This window comes from Vipera ursinii (genome assembly GCF_947247035.1).
Source record: "Vipera ursinii genome assembly, chromosome: 2".
NCBI lineage: Eukaryota > Metazoa > Chordata > Lepidosauria > Squamata > Viperidae > Vipera > Vipera ursinii.
Window position 1 is genome coordinate 13,485,986 of NC_139513.1, and position 22,167 is coordinate 13,508,152.

General features: G+C 50.1%; 1 protein-coding gene across 1 annotated transcript; it reads right to left on the minus strand.

Moving 5' to 3' along the window:
- Positions 1-2,798: 2,798 nt before the first annotated feature.
- On the minus strand, positions 2,799-21,820 carry LOC310634735 (uncharacterized protein). Its single transcript, XM_083353270.1, has 9 exons — positions 21,518-21,820; positions 19,074-19,916; positions 18,959-18,983; positions 18,416-18,658; positions 17,925-18,157; positions 16,191-17,816; positions 11,543-11,675; positions 8,513-9,439; positions 2,799-3,405 (listed from the first exon to the last, which is right to left on the minus strand). Exons 2-9 carry the CDS (start codon positions 19,836-19,838, stop codon positions 3,284-3,286), a joined length of 4,074 nt encoding a protein of 1,357 aa, XP_083209396.1. The 5' UTR covers positions 19,839-19,916; positions 21,518-21,820; the 3' UTR covers positions 2,799-3,283.
- Between the last annotated feature and the right edge of the window lie 347 nt (positions 21,821-22,167).

A 22,167-nucleotide genomic window follows, 5' to 3' on the forward strand; every position in this document is an offset into this window, starting at 1 on the left:
GCAGTTATTTCTACATTTTGCTTCCTGCTGACAATGCAAGGTGATGTCAGTGCCAGCCATCAAGAACAGCTTACTATGATGTTAAGGGGACGAGGGGACACAGATTATTATTTGTCTTGGAGTCAATGGTACAATTGGATGTCAAAAAGAGTTATTAATTGAATCTTATTACTTGTTATATGCAATGATTTTTCCTTTTTTGTGGTTGCTTTCTTATATGTAACGGGACAACCTTATTTCCTCCTCGTATTGTGATGTAAACCGCTATTGACTTAATGTTTGCTTGATACACAAATAAACAAAATTGGGGGGGGGAAAGAACTTTTCTTTTTTTTTCTCCCATTGAAAACAGAATCCGGGATCAAAACTTTGTCTGGTGATGCTGCCTGTATAATCCTAGTAGAGCAAAAGGTGGAAGGAGACGTGCGCCAGCCGGGACTCGAACCCGGGTTGCAAGATTGGGAACCCTGCATGATGCCCCTACACCACTGGCACAGCTGTCGGGATTCTGTCTCAAGAGAAGCAATAGTTATAGCCCGGCTTTCTCCTTTCCCATCTGATGGGGGAGGGGCCGAAGAGCACACTGCGCCTTGTGACTAAGGTATCTTATTGCTGTCTAGCCTCAGCTACGGATGCTCAGGTGGGGGCAGCCGAGGGGGAGGCCTGTGCCAGGTCTCTGTGGCGCAATGGGTTAGCGCGTCTGGCTGTTAACCAGAAGGATGGTGGTTCGAGCCCACCCAGGGACGGCCTGTTTAGTGGCATGATTCAAAGATAAAGGCAATGGGTTGAATTGCTGCTCTTCCTCTGGAGGCTTCAATTCCCCATCCTTTTTCTCACTAAATATTCGGCCATCTTCTGCATATATTTTTTTTTTAACCTTCCAGAGTGCAGACGGAAGAACGAGGCAGACGTGTTCGCAATCAGTGACTTAAGGCGAAAGTGTGTGTGGGGGGAGAGGAATCGTCCCGCGTGGGCTGAGCTGCTTCCTTGCAACTGAAGAAGTGCTTGGAGTGGCACAAGGCAGCCCGAAGCGGCGAGAGCTCTCCAGGGTCCTGAATCGGCTGCCTGTTGCAAAAATTATTAGGCCACTGGCGTGTTACTTCTAGGAAGGCAAAAGGGAGGAGGGGGAGGGGGAGGGGGAGGAGGAGGAGGAGGAGGAGGAGGAGGAGGAGGAGGAGAAGGAGCTGAAAATCACATCTGACTCACAACTGGCAAACTTACCATTAATGCCTTCTCAGTGTCTGGGCAGTTGCTTGAAATCGTTTCCCCACCAAGTAGGCAGCTCGGTTGAGAAGCAGAAGCATTAAACATATAGAGGGTCTTTGGCACTCGAGGCCAAGGGATGTTAAACGCACAACAAAATGTGGCTGGTTGTGTGGTTGCCCGTGTGGAAAAAAACCCCAAAGCGCTTGGGCACATTTTTAACGAGCAGGCAGCCATCTTTTAGAAAACAATAGTCTCCTTTGGTCTCTGCTGGTGTGGGGACTGAAGGCAGAGCCCGCATCTCTGGGGCAGGAGATGCTTCTGTGGCATCAATCTGGCAGTTGACAGTGTGACGCTCCCCCTGCGCCCCCATGAGGGACAGTGGGGTGGGGTGGGGAGAAGCCAGCCTGTTCTGCATCGGCTGCTACTTCGAAGGGAGCCGAGGGGGAGGCCTCCACCGGTCTCTGTGGCGCAACCGGTTAGCGCGTCTGGCTGTTAACCAGAAGGATGGTGGTTCGAGCCCACCCAGGGACGGCCGTGGGTGCCCCGCCCCCTTGACGAGGTGGCCGAGTGGTGAAGGTGATGGACTGCTAATCCATTGTGCTCTGCACGCGTGGGTTCGAATCCCACCCTCGTCGGCACCTTTTCCTCCTGGTTGCAGGATGTGGGGGTGAAAGGATTAGTCCTGCTCTGTACATCGGAAGGGTGAAGAGCAAGAGCGGCCTTGTTATTTTCACCTCGGTTTGTGCTCTTTCGTCATTTCATTTTTGTTGGTCCCTCCAGTTCTATCTTAGGCTATTTTCAGAATTTCTTTCCTTTGACAAGACACATACATCACCCCCCAAACTAATCTCTGTTGTGAATATTCTGGGGGTTTTCCCTAAGTATTTTTCACAGACAACTATCCTTTTGTTTTCCAGTACCAGTGAAGGATAACTGCCAGATTGAATTAAGGAACCAAACCACGTTTATATGTCTGGCAATAAGCTACATACATTGACCAGGAAGGCCCCCAGTTATTCTTATTAATCATTAACAATCTCGCTTGAATATTTGTTTTTAATTCCGTTTCATAACAGATTTCTAAACCATCTCTGGATTATTTTTTTTCCAAAGAGTGATTGTATAAAAAGACTTCTACAGGCAGTCCTCAACTTACGACTCCAACTGAGCCCAGGATTTCTGTTGTTAAGCAAGACAAGTGAGTCTCGTCCCATTTCACAATGTTTCTAGCCACAGTTGTTAAGTGAATGACTGCCATTGTTAACGTTGTTGTTAGCTGCAAGTCGTGTCCGACCCATCGCGACCCTATGGACAACGTTCCTCCAGGCCTTCCTGTCCTCTACCATCTTCTGGAGTCCATTTAAGCTCACGCCTACTGCTTCAGTGACTTCATCCAGCCACCTCATTCTCTGTCGTCCCCTTCTTCTCTTGCCCTCAATCTTTCCCAGCATTAGGCTCTTCTCCAGTGAGTCTTTCCTTCTCATTAGGTGGCCAAAGTATTTGAGTTTCAGCTTCAGGATCTGGCCTTCTAAAGAGCAGTCAGGATTGATCTCCTCTAGGGCTGGCCGGTTTGATCGCCTTGCAGTCCAAGGGACTCACAGGAGTCTTCTCTGGCACCAGAGTTCAAAGGCCTCAATTCTTTGGCGCTCAGCCTTTCTTATGGTCCAACTTTCACTGCCATACATTGCAACTGGGAAGACCATAGCCTTGACTATACGCACTTTTGTTGACAGGGTGATGTCTCTGCTTTTTAGTTGTTAAGTTAGTTGGTTGTTAAATGAATCTGCCTTCCCTATTTGCTTGTCTGATGGCCACAAAAAGGTGATCACATCACCCGAGGACACACTGCAACTGTCATAAATATGAGCCAGTTGTCTTAATTCTGAAGTGCGAAAAATGTTCATAAGTTTTTTTCCAGTGCTGTTGTAACTTTGATTACTCAATGAATGGTTATAAGTTGAGGACTACCTGTACAGAAATGAAGTAGTAACAATAAACAAATAAATCTCTGCCTCCCAGTTTATGGGTGGTGCTTAGTGGTGGTGGAGCATGAGAAAGCCCCATGCCAAGAGACCTTTCATTCCCAGCTCTGTTCTTTGAGGCAGCTTAACAGCTCAGGACAGGATGATGGTCTTGACAGGTGACAGATGGATCCTCTGGTCTGATGATTTTGAAGGCCATGAATGATGCAACCTAGAACTAAGGAGAAATTTCCTGACAGTTAGAACAATTAATCAGTGGAACAACAACAGTCTGCAGAAGCTGTGAATGCTCCAGCACTGGAAATTTAAAGAAGAGCTTGGACAACCATGTCTGAAATGGTATAGGGTGTCAGAATCCATTTATATCACATTCATAAATGTATGTTTAAAACATTATCCCCGCCCCCCCATGGATTCTGCCATCTCCCGAGGAAGGAGGAGCGCATGTGGATTCAGCCTGCCTTAGGTTATTTCAAAGACCCAAGGGAAACCTTTTGAACTGGGGGAACAAAAGGGAGGGTTAGGGAAGAAGGCATCTGACCTGTGTCTCCATTTGAATCTGTAGAGGAAGAAGGCAATAACCATAAAGATTCAAAGTTCCTTTTTTCCCAGGAAAGGGATGACACGAAGTAAAATGATGGGGGCTGACCAAATGGGGATGAGGGAAGGGGGATTGAACCGGGATCCCTTTATAGAGTTTCAATTTGTAAAACAATACTAAGTCCTGTCTTGTATTTCCACAACCAAGCATGTCCTAGTAAAAATTCCTTTTGGACTAGAACTGACTCCAAGAGTTTTTGTTTTCCTAAGACATGGATTGAGGCGGGTCCTGACATTGGGTTTCCTGCCTAGATGACCTCCAAGGCCCCTTCCAAATCTGCTATTCTAATCTATTCTGATGGTTTTCTCATTTGCTGCTTCAGTGAAACTACAGCACAGGACAGTATTAATAATCCCCAAATGGCAAGTGGAGAAGAAAAATTGTACAATAGTAAACGGACTACATTCTCTCATCAGGCAGAAGAGAAAAGCAAAGAAGAAACTGTGAGAAACTTTTCTCTAGGCATGCGCACAAAACAGTCTAAAACCATAACATAGCTGGACATATGAGATTCACTATGGTTACATGATAAGATAATAACACAGGGGCAGAGCAGAAAGAGATGTACAATTAGAAATGAACTTTCCGGACGAACTGAAAAAAACGTGCAGTGACAGGAAGTTTCATGTGGAGAAGGGAACCCATGAGCCACTGAGTCAAAGATGGAGGCTTATCAGGCTTGTCAAATAGCAAATTTCCTAGCCCTGTTCCGGAAGGTGGTGGTGAATTTAATCTCTCCTGTCCTGGAAGATCACCCAGTTTAGATGGTGACCAGGACAGATTAGAAATGGAAAACTGCCACTTTTCCATAGTGCTCCAGAATGTGTGAAGCCATAAAACTCTTACAGCTTCTGTTCTGTCTAGCTCAGGGGTAGGCAAACTTGGCTCTTTTATGACTCATAGACTTCAACTCCCAGAATTCCTGAGCCAGCTATGCTGAGGGGAGAGTTTCCAAGCTGTGCCATGCTGGCTCAGGAATTCTGGGAGTTGAAGTCCACGAGTCATAAAAGAGCCAAGGTTGCCTACTCCTGGTCTAGCTGATGGCTTAGGACAGACATGTCAAACACAAGGCCTGGGGGCCAGATCCAGCCCGTGAAGTGGTTTCATGCGGCCCGCAAGGCCATCCTGGAAACAGTGAGGGAACGGCCCCCACTGCCTTGGCCCTGGCCCAGAGACCCTCCTCCTGCCAGAGACCCTCAGATCTGTCCCACTCCTGCCCAGGCCCCCATAGGCACCCTTGATGCGAACAATGTACAACTGGCCATGCCCACCCAGTAGGCCATACACACTCTAGCCATGCCCACCCAGTAGGCCACGCCCACACAGGCCACACCCACCCAGCCCCCTGAGGGCAACCGCAATGCTGATGCGGCCCTCAATGAAATTGAGTTTGACACCCCTGTGGTAGATGAACCCCAAACCATAGTCCTTCCTACCACATTGTTGGGAGTGCAGCTTTCATATTTTCCAGATGGTGCAGCTTCGGTTGACTTGAATTTTTGGACCCACCCAATCAATGTTCTGATGGCCAACTTCTAGGTGGCCAAGATTTGTCCTTAACATCTTGGGGTGGGTGGATGGGAAGCACACTGGATGGAGCAATGATGCACCCACACGACATACACACAAATATGAAACTAGGATTTCCAATGATTTTTTTTATTTCTTCTGCATGGCTTGTTTGAACTAAATCAAGCCAACCCAACAGTTATTTGAGTGGTGGAATTATCCAGCCAGAGTGAGGGGTGGATAAAAGACACTAGTGGGCTTGGAATTTATCCAGGGAAGGAAGCCACAAAGGTCATACCCTCCCTAAAAATCTCTGAAGACTTTATCTTCCTGTTCCCAACAGAATGCAGCCAGTCTGGCCAGATTGTTGTAACAGCCAACAAAGCCACAACAAAGAAGCAACTCTGGTCAGTTCAGTGTCATCCTGGTTCTTTGAGTCTAAGGGTGTGACACATTTTGGCCTTGTTCTGACTGATCATTTTGAAGAAACTGATTGCAACTGAAATGTCATCACTTTTTTGGGGAGGGGGAGGGTTTGAAACAGGGTATACAAGTTGTTGTGATTCAGGGTCAGCCTGTGGGTTCGGCAGTTGGGTCGGACGACTCAGAGGAGGAGGGGGTGTTGAAGACCTTGCTGAGGGGGTTGAAGATCTTGCTGATGATAGCCCTCACCCAGGCCCCTCCCACTTGGTCACCACGGAGACCCAGCTGTGTGAGCCTGACAGTGTGGATGAAGATGACCCACAGCTGGCCCTGTTCAAGGATGCCCGACGCAGGAGGCAGTCAATTAGGAGTAAACAGAGGAAGGCAATGGGGCTTCTCGGAAGGAGGCAGAGAGAAGCCACGCCCGGAACTCTATATAAGGGGAATGTCTGGGAGGGCTGGTTTGCTGAAGGCAACCGCTCGGATGGTTCATGTTTCTTAAAGCTCCTGTTTCTTGGTTCGTGTCTTGTTTGTTTTTGTAGCTATAAATTTGGCAGGCGTATTCCAGCCTCTTGCCGGTTGTAAAGGGGTTGTCCCTGCCTTTTCTGCAGGGCCAGTAGCAGGCTGGTACAGAACACAAGTAGTACCCAAGTTATAACAGTTGGGACCAGAATCTCTCTTGCTAAGCAAGTGCTTGAGTCATGCCTCATTTCACAATCTTTTGGCCATAACTGTCAAGCGAATTATTGCAGTTGTTAAGTGTTGTTCTTAAACAAGTCTTGGCTTCCCCCATTTGTTGGAAGCCATCTGACAAGATTGTAGATGGTGATCACACCACACCGAGATGCTGCAGCCATCAGAAATTCATGCAGGTTGCCAAGTTTTGATCATGCGACTCTGGGTACGCTGTGACAATTGTAAGCGCAAAGGCCGGTCTTTCATCAGTGCTGGCGTAATGTTCTTTTTTTGTATTTATTTTCATTGGTCCACAAGAATAAAATACAAAGCAGAAAAACAAACATCCGACATTAACGAAGACAAAAAAAAGAAATTATTTGTGTACAAAAGAGAAGGGGGAAAAAAACCAACCCCCAAATGTCGAATAGATCTAACCTTAAACATAAAGAATCGACCCTGGCTGGCTGCTGAAAAATAAATACAGGTAGTTCTCAACTTACAGCAGTTCATTTATTAACCATTCCAAGTTACAAAGGCCCTGAAAAATGTGAGTTGTGACGTTTTTCATAGTTACGACCTTTGCAACATCCCCAGGATTATGCAATCAAAATTCAGACACTTGGCGACTGGTTCATATTTAGGACCGTTGCTGTGTCATGTAGTCCCCTTTTTACGACCTTCTGACCAGTAAATTCAATATGGAAGCCAGATTCATTTAACAACCAGGCTACTAGCTTATCCACTGCAGTGACTCACTTAATAGCTATGCAAGAAAGGTCGTAAAATGGGGCAAAATTCCCTTAACAAATGTCTCCTTTAACAAGATAAATTTTTGGCTTAGTTGTGGTTATAGGTCGAGGACTACCTGTATATTAAAAAAAAAAACGGATGGGTTCTCCTTCCCTTGCATAACAGGTCTAGAAATAATCGTGAACTTTCCCATCCTTATTCAGTGAAAGTACTGTATTAAATAAACAGATATTCCAGATGAAAGAATCTTTCTATCTAATAATCAAACAGAACCAACATCTAATGGGCTGTTCTAACTTTCAACAGGCTAAACCAGGGGTGTCAAACTCAAATTTCATTGAGGGCCGCATCAGCATTGCGGTTGCCCTCAGGGGGCTGGGTGGGTGTGGCCTGGGTGGGCGTGGCCTACTGGGTGGGCGTGGCTAGAATGTGTATGGCCTACTGGGTGGGCGTGGTCAGCTCTACATCATTGGCATCAAGGGTGCCTATGGGGGCCTGGGCAGAAGTGGGACAGATCTGAGGGTCTCTGGCAGAAGGAGGGTCTCTGGGCCAGGGCCAAGGCAGTGGGGGCCGTTCCCTCACTGTTTCCAGGATGGCTTCGCAGCCCACATGAAACCACTTCGCGGGCCGGATCTGGCCCCGGGGCCTTGTGTTTGACATGTCTGGGCTAAACGAATGGTTGTAAGTTGAGAACTATCTGTACTTATTTTTTAAACTGAAAGTTAACCACTGATCTATGTTTGGTGTGAGAAATGCAAGCTTCAGTAAGAGACTAGGCAATTGGTGTAAGTATCCCCCCAATTCCAGTGCTGACATATGTATTGACTTGGAAAAGCCACAGAGGCAAAAATATTCTAGCTAACCTTTTCCCCTCACCTTCAATTATGGATTGCCTTGATCATAGTACAGGTGTCCTTGACTTACAACCCCAACTGAGGCCACAATTTCTGTTACTGAGCCAGGCAATTGTTTTGTCCCATTTTACACAACTTTCTTGCCACAACTGTTTAAGTGAGTCGCCGCAGTTGTTACATTAACGTGGTTGTTAAAGTGAATTTGGGCTTCCCCATTGATGTTGCTGGTCAGAAGGTTGCAAAAAGGCGATCACATGACCCTGGGACACTGCAGCTGTCATAAATATGTGCAGTTGCCAGGCGTTCAAGTCTTGATCATGTGACCATGGGGATATTGCAACGGGGCGAAAAACAGATATAAGTCAACTTTTTTCAGTGCTGTCGTAACCCTGAACGACCACTACACGTATTGTTTTAAGTCGAGGACTACTTGCATGTCTATGATCTCTCTCCCAGTTTTGCTCCCCAATGGGTGTTGAGATCTGATTTTCCCTCTAAGTGATTCTCACCGCTTGAGCTCCTGAATGGATTGACTCCTGTATGAATGCGTTCGTGTGTCATCAAGCCGGACTTCTGACAAAAGGTTTTCCCGCAGCGGGTGCACTGATACGGTTTCACTCCGGTGTGAATTCGCTCGTGGGTGATTAGGTTTGACCCGTCAGTGAAGCTCTTCAGGCACACAGAGCACTGATACGGCTTCACTCCTGTGTGGATTCTTTCGTGAACCCTCAGGATTGCAGTGGTGCGGAAATTCTTCCCACAGCTGGAACATCTGTAGGGCTTCTCCCCCAGGTGGATCTTTTCGTGGACGCTCAAGGTTCCCTTCTGACGGAAAGTCTTCCCGCACGTCAAGCATTTGAAAGGCTTCTCGTCCATGTGGATTTTCTCGTGGATGGTCAGCGTCCCCTTTTGCCGGAAGCTCTTCTCGCAATGCGTGCATCGGTACGGCTTCTCTCCTGTGTGAATCCTCTTGTGGGTGATGAGGTTGGAGCTGGTGGTAAAGGTTTTCTGGCACGTGGGACACCGAAAGGGAGCCTCACCGGTATGACTTCTTCTGTGGGCCTTTAATTGGGCAGATTTATGAAAAGCGGTGCCGCATTCTGTAAACATGTATGGCTTCTCTCCGGTGTGAATTCTTTCATGTACCCGAAAATTGGAGCTCCGCTGGAAACGTTTGCCACAGTGGCACTGGTGGGTTTTATGGCCAGTCCCGTTTTCTTCTGGATCAGAATCACTCTTACCAACAGAAACAACTTCGTCCAAGGTTCTTTGGGGGGAATTCCATTCCGTTTCTGGATCCTCCTGGTTCTTAGGCCTCCCTTCCTCCTTGCAACGCTGGGAGGGTATGGTGTCTCTTTTTAGTATCTCATTTTCCAGTTCCTCAGGAATGCTCTGATGAAGATGGTTGTCTTGGTTCATCAGTCTGCGATTGTCACCTTGAGGAAGGAAGAGGATCAAGTCTTCAGATAAAGCTCAGGTGACATTCTAGGTCAGGGGTAGGAAACCTTGGCTCTTTTATGACTCGTGGACTTCAACTCCCAGAATTCCTGAGCCAGCATGGCTCAGCTTGGAAACCTCTCCCTTTCCCCTCAGCGTGGCTGGTTCAGGAATTCTGGGAGTTGAAGTCCACGAGTCATAAAGCGGCCTAGGCCAGGGGTAGGCAACCTTGGCTCTTTTATGACTCGTGGACTTCAACTCCCAGAATTCCTGAGCCAGCCATGCTGAGGGGAAAGGGAGAGGTTTCCAAGCTGAGCCATGCTGGCTCAAGAATTCTGGGAGTTGAAGTCCACGAGTCATAAAGCGGCCTAGACCAGGGGTAGGCAACTTTGGCTCTTTTATGACTCGTGGACTTCAACTCCCAGAATTCCTGAGCCAGCATGGCTCAGTTTGGAAACCTCTCCCTTTCCCCTGTGCGTGGCTGGTTCAGGAATTCTGGGAGTTGAAGTCCACGAGTCATAAAAGAGCCAAGGTTGTCTATCCCTGTTCTCCGTCAAAATTCTGCAGGATTAAGGATTCTTCTACAGAGTTCACAAACACTTGCTTTTACCACTACATTAGTTGTGATTCCTTGCTACTGGATTTTATGTAATGTTCCTTAAGCTTGTTTAAACATAAGCCTCTTTGAATGTTTAATCACAGGGCATGTATGCTTTTAGGTATCAAAATACTTCTTGCCGATATGGGCTACTCTACTACAAATTTCATGTTGGGGGTTTATGTGACACAACCACTCTGTTTTCCAAAAAGAAAAAAAATGCACATTCCTGACCTAATAACTCATGGAGAAGGTAAACTTCAACAGCTTCCCCACCTCACAATATTTTTCTTTGGTGTAAGGAACATTTTGAGGAAGGCAATTAATCATTGTCTGCGACTGTCACCTTGAGGAAGGAAGAGGATCAAGTCTTCAGATAAAGCTCAGGTGACATTCTAGGTCAGAGGTAGGCAACCTTGGCTCTTTTATGACTCGTGGACTTTTATGACTCGTGGACTCCCAGAATTCCTGAGCCAGCATGGCTCAGCTTGGAAACCTCTCCCTTTCCCCTCAGCATGGCTGGTTCAGGAATTCTGGGAGTTGAAGTCCACGAGTCATAAAGCGGCCTAGGCCAGGGGTAGGCAACCCTGAGCCAACATGGCTCAGCTTGGAAACTTCTGACTTTCCCCTCAGCATGGCTGGCTCTGGAATTCTGGGAGTTGAAGTCCACGAGTCATAAAAGAGCCAAGGTTGTCTATCCCTGTTCTACGTTAAAATTCTGCAGGATTAAGGATTCTTCTACAGAGTTCACAAACACTTGCTTTTACCACTGCATTAGTTGTGATTCCTTGCTACTGGATTTCATGTAATGTTCCTTAAGCTTGTTTAAACATAAGCCTCTTTGAATGTTTAATCACAGGGCATGTATGCTTTTAGGTATCAAAATACTTCTTGCCGATATGGGCTACTCAACTACAAATTTCATGTTGGGGGTTTATGTGACACAACCACTGTTTTCCAAAAACAAAAAAAAACATGCACATTCCTGACCTAATAACTCATGGAGAAGGTAAACCTCAACAGCTTCCCCACCTCACAATATTTTTCTTTGGTGTAAGGAACATTTTGAGGAAGGCAATTAATCATTGTCAGATGAATTATTTTTCATCAGAAGAAGTCTATTGAACTTGACTCAGATTGACCCCCAAGATGAGCAGAAAGCTGTAGGTTAAAAAAAAAAGGACACAAATGCAAACTCTCATTCTATTTCTGGAGCACATTTGTCTTCCTACGTGTGCAGGATTCAAACCTGGTTCCCTCATATCTACAGAATTAAACCCAGTGGTGGGATTCAGCCGGTTCGCACCACTTCGGCAGAACCGGCAGCTAATTTTTGGTTGCCCACTTCTGGAAGCGGCATCCACACCGAGAACTGGTTGTTCACATATTTGAATCTCAGCACTGATTATACCGTGAGGATCGGTCAGAAACTCTTGTTCGGATGATAAAGATCGAAGATGAAGTATTCAACACTTGGGGCTGATCAAATGCAGCTCACCCTTACCAAATGAACTCGGGTCTTTGTCAATGTCCAGCTTCATGTCGTCGGACAGTTGCCATCCCCACGAACCTAGTGGTAAAAATGGGCTTCCCTGGGAAGGCTCCTTCATTGCCCCCATCTCCAAAGGACCTGGACTCTGAAACGACACACAAAAAATTATTCGTTGGAACAAAATCCATCAGCTATGACGGGAATAGGCAAAAGCTGCACATGTCAGTCTTCCCATCTTTCTCTCAGTGTGGGAGGGGTGGGGGAGATTAAAACAATTTCTCCTTCAGTTACTCTGAATGGAAGCAGGAGACTGGAGAGCAGTGGAGAAATAGTGTTGGTGTCACAAAGATCCTTCTTGGTTCGCAATCGACAATCAGTAGGCAGGTACGGGTGACTGATGGTTTATTTCATACAGGCAAAAGTCAGCGCTGGGAGTGAGCCTCCCTGCTTCATAGCCCCACCCCGTCTGCAAGCCAGCATCCGGCGTGAGTTTCGTATAAGTGGCAGTCCGGTCCCATGCTTCCTCCCCTCGCAACGGCTCACATCTCAGAGCAGTCCTCAGGTAGAGTCTCTTCCTTTCCTCGTCCTGGTCTGGCACCCCTCCTAGCCTCCAGGACCCGGGAACAATGTCGGTTAATGTAAAAAAAACCCTCCTTGCTACGGCGTCACTGCCCGTCCTTTGCACCCCCGCCCCTGCGGCTCAGAGCCATAGGCCGCGGGGATTCCCCTCCCCACAGCCTCTGTGGGGATTCCTCTCCCCGCAGTTGCCACGCCACGGCCTGTGCTGGGCCCCCACCCGGAGCTGCCCCGAACCCCGATCAAGAGCTGTGTTAGTCTTTGCGGCAGTGTTGCAGGCTCCAGCGCCCAATAGCTGATGGCCTCTGGCGCCAGCCCCGACACCAGCTGAAGACGTTCTGGCCACGGAGTGCTGCGTTGGGCTGCCCGGCATCCCAAGTGCTGAACAGCTGATGGCCTCCGGCATCGGCCCTGATGCCAACTGGTGATGTCCCGGCTGCGGAGTGCTGCATCAGGCCGCCTGGCGTCTCCAGCGCCAAACAGCTGATGGTCACCGGCATCGGCCCCAACACCAGCTGGAAATGTTCTGGCTGCGGAGTGCTGCATTGGGCTGCCTGATGTCCTGGGCAGATGGAGGAGGACATACAGGGAGGCGGCGGTTCAGTGCTGGATTTCCCCCCCCCCTCCTTTGAGTGTCGGGCCCACAGGGCTCAACAGGCGGCTCCCTCTACCAAGGCTCCACCTGGAAGATAAGAAGACTCATATGAGTGGTCGTCTGTCCTGGTGGGCGGTTCAGCTGACCCCCCACCCGGTTTACCAGGGTACTGGCGATGGAATGCTCGTACCAGGCAAGGAGCACAGATGTCTGCCTCCCTCACCCGTGATGCCTTGATAATGGGATACCCCTTCCATAATACCAAGTATTGCAGGTTTCCCCGTCAAATCCGGGAGTTCAGGACCTCCTGAATCTCATAATGATCATCTGAGTCAGGCCCTGGTTCCCCTTGCATGGGTCTCTGGGAATGCTCCTCAACTGGTTACAGCAGACTGCTATGAAAAACAGGGTGTATTTTCCCCAGGAACCTGGGTAGTCATAGTTGGACGGTCACTGGGTTGATGACCTGTACGACCTGAAAGGGCCCTAGGAACTTCGGCCCGTTTCCTACAAGGCACCTGCAGCTGCAGGTACTTCATGGAAAGGTACACCAGGTCACCCACCTGGAAGGGCTTCTGGGGCCTCCTTTTTCTATCGGCCTGCGTCTTTGTGGTCTCCCCGGATTTCACTAAGTCCTCCTTAACTGCACTCCACACACACCCCACGTGCATCATCCATTCCCTGGGCTGGCAGGGCAAGGGATCCCCTTGGTTGTACTCAGGTAGGGGAACAAAGTCTCTGCCAGGGACCACCCGGAAAGGAGCAAACCTGGTGCTACTATGCACCACATTATTATATGCCACTTCTGTGAATGCCAACAGGTCCACCCAGTCCATTTGCTAGTATGACAGATAGCTTCGCAGGTAGAGCTCCACCATGGCATTTGCCCATTCTGCTGCCCCATTGGTACTGGGATGGTACGCCGAGCTGGGACCCTGGGACAACCTGATGAACTGGATGAACTTGCGCCAGAAGTGAACCGTGAACTGCACCCCCCCCCCGGTCCGAGATGATCTGTCGGGGTACTCTATGCAACTGTTACATGTTTGTAATGAACAGCTTCCTAGTAGACAGCAACCCTTTACATGGAACAAAGTGTGCCAGCTTGGAGAAGAGGCCCACGATGGTCCAAATAACTGTGTAGCCATGGCTCTCCGGTAACTCGACAAAATCCATCGCAATGTCCTCCCAGGGTCTGGTTGGGTCTGCCACCGGCTGCAACAACCCCAAGGGCCTCCCTGTATGGGGCTTTGCAGTGGCACAAATGTGGCACCCCCAACATAGGTCTCTATGTCCGCCTTCATCCATGGCCACCAGAACTGACGCCTTTCCAAATGTAGGGTCTTGAGGAACCTGAAGTGACCCGCTTGTTTTGCATCGTGGCACCATTGGAGCACCCCCTGCCTCAGTGCTTGCGGGACGTAGAGCTCATCACCATGCCAGGCCAAACCGTCCCATTTTGTTAGCAGATCTGGATGGTCCCGTAACCAAGGTTCGTCCTGGAGCACTGTCTGCAGCTCCTGCACCAGGTCACTCACTACAGTACGGGTTACCGCCCTCACAACGGCTTGGCAGTAAGGGGGCATAATCGCCTGCACCACCTCCTCCCGCTTGATGTTATATTGAGGCAGTCTTGACAGGGCATCGGCCAAGAAATTCGTCTCCCTTGGTACCTACTTTAGCTGAAAGCAGAACAGCCAGAAATACTGTGGCCATTGGATGTGTTTAGGGGAGAGGCATCTCGGTGTCTGTAGTACTTCCAGGTTTTTATGGTCTGTCCAGACCTCAAATAGTTCCTTTGCCCCCTCCAGAAGGTGTCGCTATGTTGAGAGCGCCCACTGCACAGCAAACACCTCCTACTCCCAGACAGCCCATACTCATTCGGTTTCTGTTAGCTTTCGTGACGTGTAGGCACAGGGTTGCAGGGACCCCGGACTGTTTCTCTGAAGTAATATTGCTCCTACAGCGATGTCACTGGCACTAGCCTGCACCACAAATGGTAGATCAGGGTCTGGATGGAGCAGAACCAGCTCCCTCGTGAACAAAGCTTGCAGAGTCTCAAAGGATGTCTGCCATGCCATAGTTCATGCCAGCAGCTGACCGGGGCGTGGCTTTGTTGCGGCCTGTCAGGTGTGTAGGTCAGTCAGGGGTAAGGCTACTGTGGCAAACAAGGAGATTAATTGCTGATAAAAATTGGCAAACCCCAGGAAACTTTGTAGCTGGCAGCGGGTCTTTTGCGCCTGCCACTCCAGAACAGCTTTGACCTTGTTGGGGTCCATTTTCACCCCTGCCCCTGATATCCGATACCCCAGGTAGTCCAGTCGGGTTTGATGAAACTCGCATTTGGACAGTTTCATGAATAGCTGGGCCTTCAACAGCTTTTCCCAACACCTGCCTCACTAACCTGATGTGTTCCTCCATGGTGGTGGTATAGATGAGGATGCCATCCAGGTACACAAGCACCCCACAGTACAAATGTTCATGCCACACTTCATTAATAAGTTGCATGAACACCGCAGGGGCCCCCTACAACCCAAATTGCATGACCCGAAACTGGTAACTACCAAGCAGACAGTTGAATGGCATTTTCCATTTGTCCCCCTGCTTGATACGGACCCTGTAGTAAGCCTCCTGCAGGTCCAGCTTGGTGAATATCTTACCCTTTGCCAGATGGGCCAGGAGGTCCTTCATCAGGGGAAGAGGGTACATATGCTCCACACAAACCCCGTTGATGCCCTGGAAGTCCATACACAAAGGGAGGGAACCATCCTTCTTTTATTTGAACAGGACTGGCGCCACAATACATGAGCGGGCCAGTTGGATGAAACCTCTGGCCAGGTTCCAGTTGACGCAACTCCTCCATCTCCCTGGGAGAGATGGAGGAGTACGTACATTCAGGGCTTGGGCAGTTTTGCTCCCGGTACGTCAATGGTGCAGTCAGTTGGCTGGTGGGGTGGCAGGACGTCGCATTCGTGTTCGCAAACACCTTAGCGAGATCGGTGTACACAGCCAGAAAGCAGTTCTCTTGCCCTGTGCCGACCTGGGCCACCTTTGCCTCACTGCCGTCTTCCTTGGACTCTCTGGGGTCTTAGGCGGTGGCCGGGGACCAACTCCGGCATAGGTTCTGATAACACCCTCCCACCAAATTGTTGGGCCCCACTTATCTAGCCATGCGAGCCCCAGAATCACGGCCTCAGTCATGCAGGGGACTACAATGAACCGAAGGGTCTCCCAATGGGCCCCCATCTCCATCCTCACAGGCTGTGTTATGAGAATGGCCGGAGGGGCCCCCCAAGGAGGAACCCATCCACCTGTTTGAACCAGCTTGGGCTAACTGCCTCACCCTGATCCCGACTTCGGCTACCACCTCCTTACTGATGAGGCAGCGGGTACAACCGGAGTCAATCAGGGCCCTGTACTCCCCCGTGACCTGTTCTGTGGGCTCGTTAGGGTAATAGGGATGGTAAAGGGGCATATCAGGTCACTCACCGTGGGATCCTCGGCTGAGTCTTCCGCACTGTCATAAGCCACCAGCTGGTATCTGGTGGCGGATGTTGCTTCCCCCATTGCATGCGGCCGTTGGGAAGCATCCCCTTCCGGTTGCTGCACTGCTCGCGACCGTTCCGTGGCTTTCTTGGCTGTAGGGCCGGGTTTCCCAGGGGTCGATGGAATACCTCGAGGAACGGGAACCGAACACTCTGCCACTCGATGCCCTGGCTGATTGCACCGGAAACACCGGAATGCTGACCGAGGAGGTGGGCCAGAGGACCCCGATACTGGAGCTTGGGTCCTCCCTCCATCGTCCCTTTGCCTCCACGCTGCCCTCCGGGGTGCAGGTGGGTCCTCCGCCTTCCTCTGGAACTCCTGTAGTCCCATGTCCAGTTCAACCACCACCCGGAACCACTCCTGGAGCTGGTTTGGAACACCTCTGAAGACGCATGCCTGGCGCAGATCCCGATCCAGGCCTGCTCGGAAGTAATGAATCAGGAGACGTTCCGGCCACGACCGTAGTCTGTCGACCACTCGTCGGAAGTCACGGATGTACTCCAAGGCGGGCCGACCCTGTTGTTTCAACGCCAGTACCTCCGCCTCGGCCCGTTGGACTCGGAAGACATCCTCAAACCTAGATCGTAGCGCTTCTAAGAACAAACCAGCATCGGCCAGCTCCCTTGCGTGGTCGGTATAGAGGTCCGCCGCCCATGCTGCTGCCTCGTCCTGTAAGCTTGCCGTCACTGCCACCACCATCTCCCACTGGGACAAATAGAACTGTGCATACCGGTCCAAATGACTGATGACGTGGCTAAGGAACATTGCTAGGCGGTCCGGGTTCCCATCAAATGTCACCGGTATCGGTGGTGGACCCCAGGCCATCCCCAGACCCCATGTCCCCAGAGCCGTCCCTGCTCCTCGTGGGTTGTCATCCGTAGGGGGAAAACGGTCACCGGGGCCAGCCACCCGCCAGTCCAGAGCCCCAGATGACCTCGCTGTCTGCCTGGTAGGTACTCCATGCTGATCTGCCAACGGCCTTCCCTCCTGTCCAGACCATGACTGAGCTGTTGGGAGGCCCAGGCTGGGGCTTCCTGCCTGAGGAGTACCGAGGCCAGTAGAAACCCGGAACCTCGGGCTGGCCAGACAAAAGCGTGATGGCTCTGATGGGGCTAGCAGTGTCTCAGCCCGGAACCATGGCACCGTCTCACGACTAGCCTCCAGTCTTGGCCATGAGGGGGGATCCAGGTACCCCACCTCGCCAAACCGAACCCTGAGAATGTCCATGGTCTGTCTTTCACGTGCTGTGGAATAGCTCCACTTTTCATCGTCCTCCTCTGTGAGAAGCCTCTCCCTCCACTCCATCAGAGGTCCCCCGGCACCCGGTGTATGTGCCTGGCCAGGATCCGGGAGGGCAAGTGCAGGACTAAACCACCATTCCCCCGAAGGCACTGAGATCCCTACCTCCTGGGATTCATTCACCGTGGCTGCAGGTCGTGGGTCCCGCACCTTGGGTCTCAACGGTGGTTGGGCATCCCCTGGCTCTGCAGCAGGTGTTGGTGCTGCGGCTCCGGTTGGCTCTCCCTCCTCTGCCACCGGGGCAGCCCCTTGTGTTCCCTCTGCCATTCCCTAAACAGTACAACAGGAATTGGAAAAAATGAACAGGAAAGATAGAGCGCTGACTTACTGTCACAAACGTCCTTCTTGGTTCGCAATCGATGACCAGTAGGCAGGTACGGGTGACTGACGGTTTATTTCGTACAGGAAAAAGTGCTGAGAGTGAACTGCTCCCAGCACTTTACATAGCCTCCCTGCTTCATAGCCCCACCCCGTCTGCAAGCCAGCATCCGCCGTGAGGTGTGTATAAGCGGCAGTCCGGTCCCATGCTTCCTCCCCTCGCAACAGCTCACATCTCAGAGCAGACCTCAGGTAGAGTCTCTTCCTTTCCTCGTCCTGGTCTGGCACCTCTCCTAGCCACCAGGACCCGGGAGCAATGTCGGTTAATGTAAAAATCCCCCTCCTTGCTACGGCGTTGCTGCCTGTCCTTTGCACCCCCGCCCCTGCAGTTCAGAGCCATAGGCCGCGGGGATTCCCCTCCCTGCAGTTGCCACACTGCGGCCTGTGCTGGGCCCCCACCCAGAGCTGCCCCGAACTCCGACCCAGAGCTGTGTTTGTCCTCGTGGCAGCATTGCAGGCTCTGGCACCGAACAGCTGACAGCCTCCGGCACCAGCCCTGACACAAGAGTTCTGGCTGCAGAGCACTGCGTCGGGCCCCCCGGCGTCCCCAGCACCAAACAGCTGACGGCCTCCAGCATTGGCCCCGACACCAGCTGGAGATGTCCCGGTTGCGGAGCACTGCGTCAGGCTGCCCGTTGTCTCTGGCACCAAACAGCTCATGGTTGCCACCATCGGCCCTAACACCAGCTGGAAATGTTCTAGCTGCAGAGCGCTGCATCGGGCCACCTGGTATCCTGGGGAGATGGAGAAGGACGTACAGGGAGGCGGCAGTCCAGTGCTGGATTTCCCCCCCCCCAAGTGTCATGCTCACAGGATGACACTTAGAACAGGAGTCTTCAAACTTGGCCCTTTGTGTGCCTGGCTGAGGAATTCTGGGAGTTGAAATCCACAAGTCATAAAAGGGCCAAGTTTGAAGACCCCTGACTTAGAAAGTACCATTCATCTTCAAAAGCTTTGTTTCTTAATTTGATCTGTTATGTAAAAAAAAATGGAATTAGAGAACCTCTGTTCCCGAACACTGCCTTATCAGGTACCTTCCAACCACCAAGCTGTACTTTCCTGAAAAAGCAGGGAATGGAAAATGCATTGAACTCCCGTTCTCCTCCATCTTTTGGAGAACCAGTTGAAGACCACCCCCAGAGACTTCACCTCTTCCTCCTGTTTCACTGAACTCCGCTTCGACAGAAACTCCTCCGCCAAGAGCACAGCCCCAGTGCAAGTCTCAGGGCCGTGGGCCCTGACCCAGCTCTGCATCTCCGGAGGCAGGACAGTCAGGAACTGCTCCAGGATCAGCAGTTCCAGGATCTCCTCCTTGGAGCACCTCTCAGCTTTCAACCACTGGCAGCAAAGTTCCTGCAGATGCCTGTAGACAACCCGGGGCCCCTCTGTCTCCTGGTAGCAAAAGTGCCGGAAATCCTGGCGCTGCCTCTCCCTGGCCAGGACCTCCCCTCTCAAGAGGGCTGCCTTCACCTTCCCATAGTCTCCTCTGTCTTGGCCGCTAAGGCTGTTGAAGGCCTCCTCAGCTTCTCCTCTGAATCCTGGCACAAGAAGAGTCACCCATTGGTCCTGGGGCCATTTGCAGGCAGATGCAACTTGTTCAAAGGAAGTCAGGAAGGCCTTCATGTTGACCCATGGCCTGGGCTCCTCTACTGTCTGAGCATGGGCCCTCTCAGAGCCAGGAGCCTCCAGGCTCCTGAGGAACTCCTGCCACTGGACATCCCAGCATTCTTGCAATCCCGCTTCAGGTTTGCATTTCACCTGTTGGAGAGGAGCCAAGCCAGAGGGGGCCTTCATTGCCTCCAGGTCTGACCAGAGTTTGACTAGGGAAGCCCTTTGTTTCTCCTTCTTCAGCTCTGGGTCCTCCACCATCTCTTTGTCCATGGACATGTTCACCTGCACACTCAGGGTCTCCATCACTTATTCCTTCCTTACTACCAGTCCGTGAATCTTTTGCTAAAATCAGCTTTCTAGTCAGCGGCAAACTGGCCTCTCCTGCAATGAAAGAAATAGATATGTAAAAGCATATTTAGAAAGTAATTCTGCCTCAAAGCTAAATTTATATATTTCTAGAGCAGGGGTAGGGAACCTTGGCTCTTTTATTTTTTTTTATTTTTTATTTTAATCCCATTTATATCCCGCCCTTCTCCGAAGACTCAGGGCGGCTTACAATTTAAAGCACAAATCAATGTGCTTAGCTCAATGTGCTTAGCAATAGCCATTCTATGTATATGCCTGCTTATTAGGGCTTTCGCCCCCCCCCCCCCAAAGCGGCATTATTACAAAGTCAGCTTATTGCCCCCAACAATCTGGGTCCTCATTTTACCTACCTTGGAAGGATGGAAGGCTGAGTCAACCTTGAGCCTGGTGGGATGCGAACCTGCACTAATTGCAGGCAGCTGGTGTTACTTAAGGAGGCATTAGCCCACTGCTCCACCAAGGCTCTTTTATGACTTGTGGACTTCAACTCCCAGAATTGGCTGGCTCAGGAATTCTGGGAGTTGAAATCCACAAGTCCTAAAAGAGTCAAAGTTGCCTAGCCCTATTCTAGAGTATTGCTGACCTTCTAGATTTCTTGGTTCAAAGACTTTTTAGATTCACACCCATTCCATCCCCTGAATGGTACAGATCAAAGAGATAACGCCATCTTAAATTTAAAACAGAACCAAGTATGTTTTTTTCCTATGTTGCTCACATATGTTAGCAAAGCTCCTGATCAGGGTTTGGGGTTTTTTGGGGGGTTGTTGTAAGTTACCCAGAGTTGTTTGACACAAGATGGTGGCAAATAAATTTAATAATTAAAATTAAAATAAATAAATAAAAAAAATAAAAGGAAAAACTTAGTTTCCAGCAGGTTGGCCAAAGAAGAAAATGTTTGTTTGTTTTACAGAATCTAGATTTTGCAACTCAGGCAAGCTAGGATGTCAACTATGATTGGGTAGGGAAGGGAGGGAGATAGAGAGAGAGAGAGAGAGACAGACAGACAGACAGACAGACAGACATAGATGATATACAGACAGACAGACAAGCTTTCATTCCGCCCAAAACAAGGCCAGATGATTGATGATAGATAGACAGATATAGATATAGACAGACATAGATGATAGATGGATAGACAGGCAGATGATAGACAGACAGACAGACATAGACATAGATAGACATAGATGAGAGACATAGATACATAGATGATAGATAGATGGACAGGCAGACATAGATGATAGACAGACAGACATAGACATAGATGATAGACAGACATAGATGATAGACATAGATAGACAGACAAAGACAAGCTTTCAGTCCGCCCAAAACAAGGCCAGATGATTGATGATAGACAGACATAGATATAGACAGACATAGATGATAGATGGATAGACAGGCAGATGATAGACAGACAGGCATAGACATAGATGATAGACATAGATACATAGATGATAGATGGATAGACAGGCAGACATAGATGATAGACAGACAGACATAGACATAGATGATAGACAGGCATAGATGATAGACATTGATAGACAGACAGACAAAGACAAGCTTTCACTCCGCCCAAAACAACAAGGCCACCTATCTTACTCGCAGTTACAGAAACTGACCTCGTTCCGTTCAGAAGTTGGCTAACCAACAACCTCCAATGCCTTCCGCTGCAAAAGCTCGACTTTTGCGTGCCTTGGCGTACAGACGACGCCGGGGCGACACGAAGGTTTCGAAAGGCGTTGCTGCACTCTCGTACTCAGCAACAGCTTGGAAGACACCGGCGCAACTCCCTTCTCTCGCCACTTAGCTCATCCTTCTCTCCAGCAGGCGCGAAGGACTGCTTTCCTCGTCCCGCAGCTAGGAAAAACGGACCTCCCCAAACCTGTTGCTTCTCCTCCAGAGGAGAAACCGGAGGACCCGAACAAGCCGGGAATCGCAGCAAAGGTGCGTGAAGTGGGAGGGGGAAGGCAGCGGTGCACGGCGAGCACTCATTTCCGGTTCGGATTCGAATTCTTTTTCGGCGGGAGCATCCTTCCTACGCCTCGCCGAGCATGGCCACTCAGACACCGATTGGGAATCCGAAGTATAAGTTCAGCCTACTCTAGATTGAACGGCTGCCTCTTGGTGGTGGCGGTGGTGGTGAAGCCATCCTCATCCGTCCAAAGTCTAGGACTCTATGATTTTAACCCTTGCCGTTGACAAGGCTGCCTCCCACTTTAGGGTTTTGCCTGTTGTCCGGTCCCTCTGTGCAGACGGAGAAGATGATGGG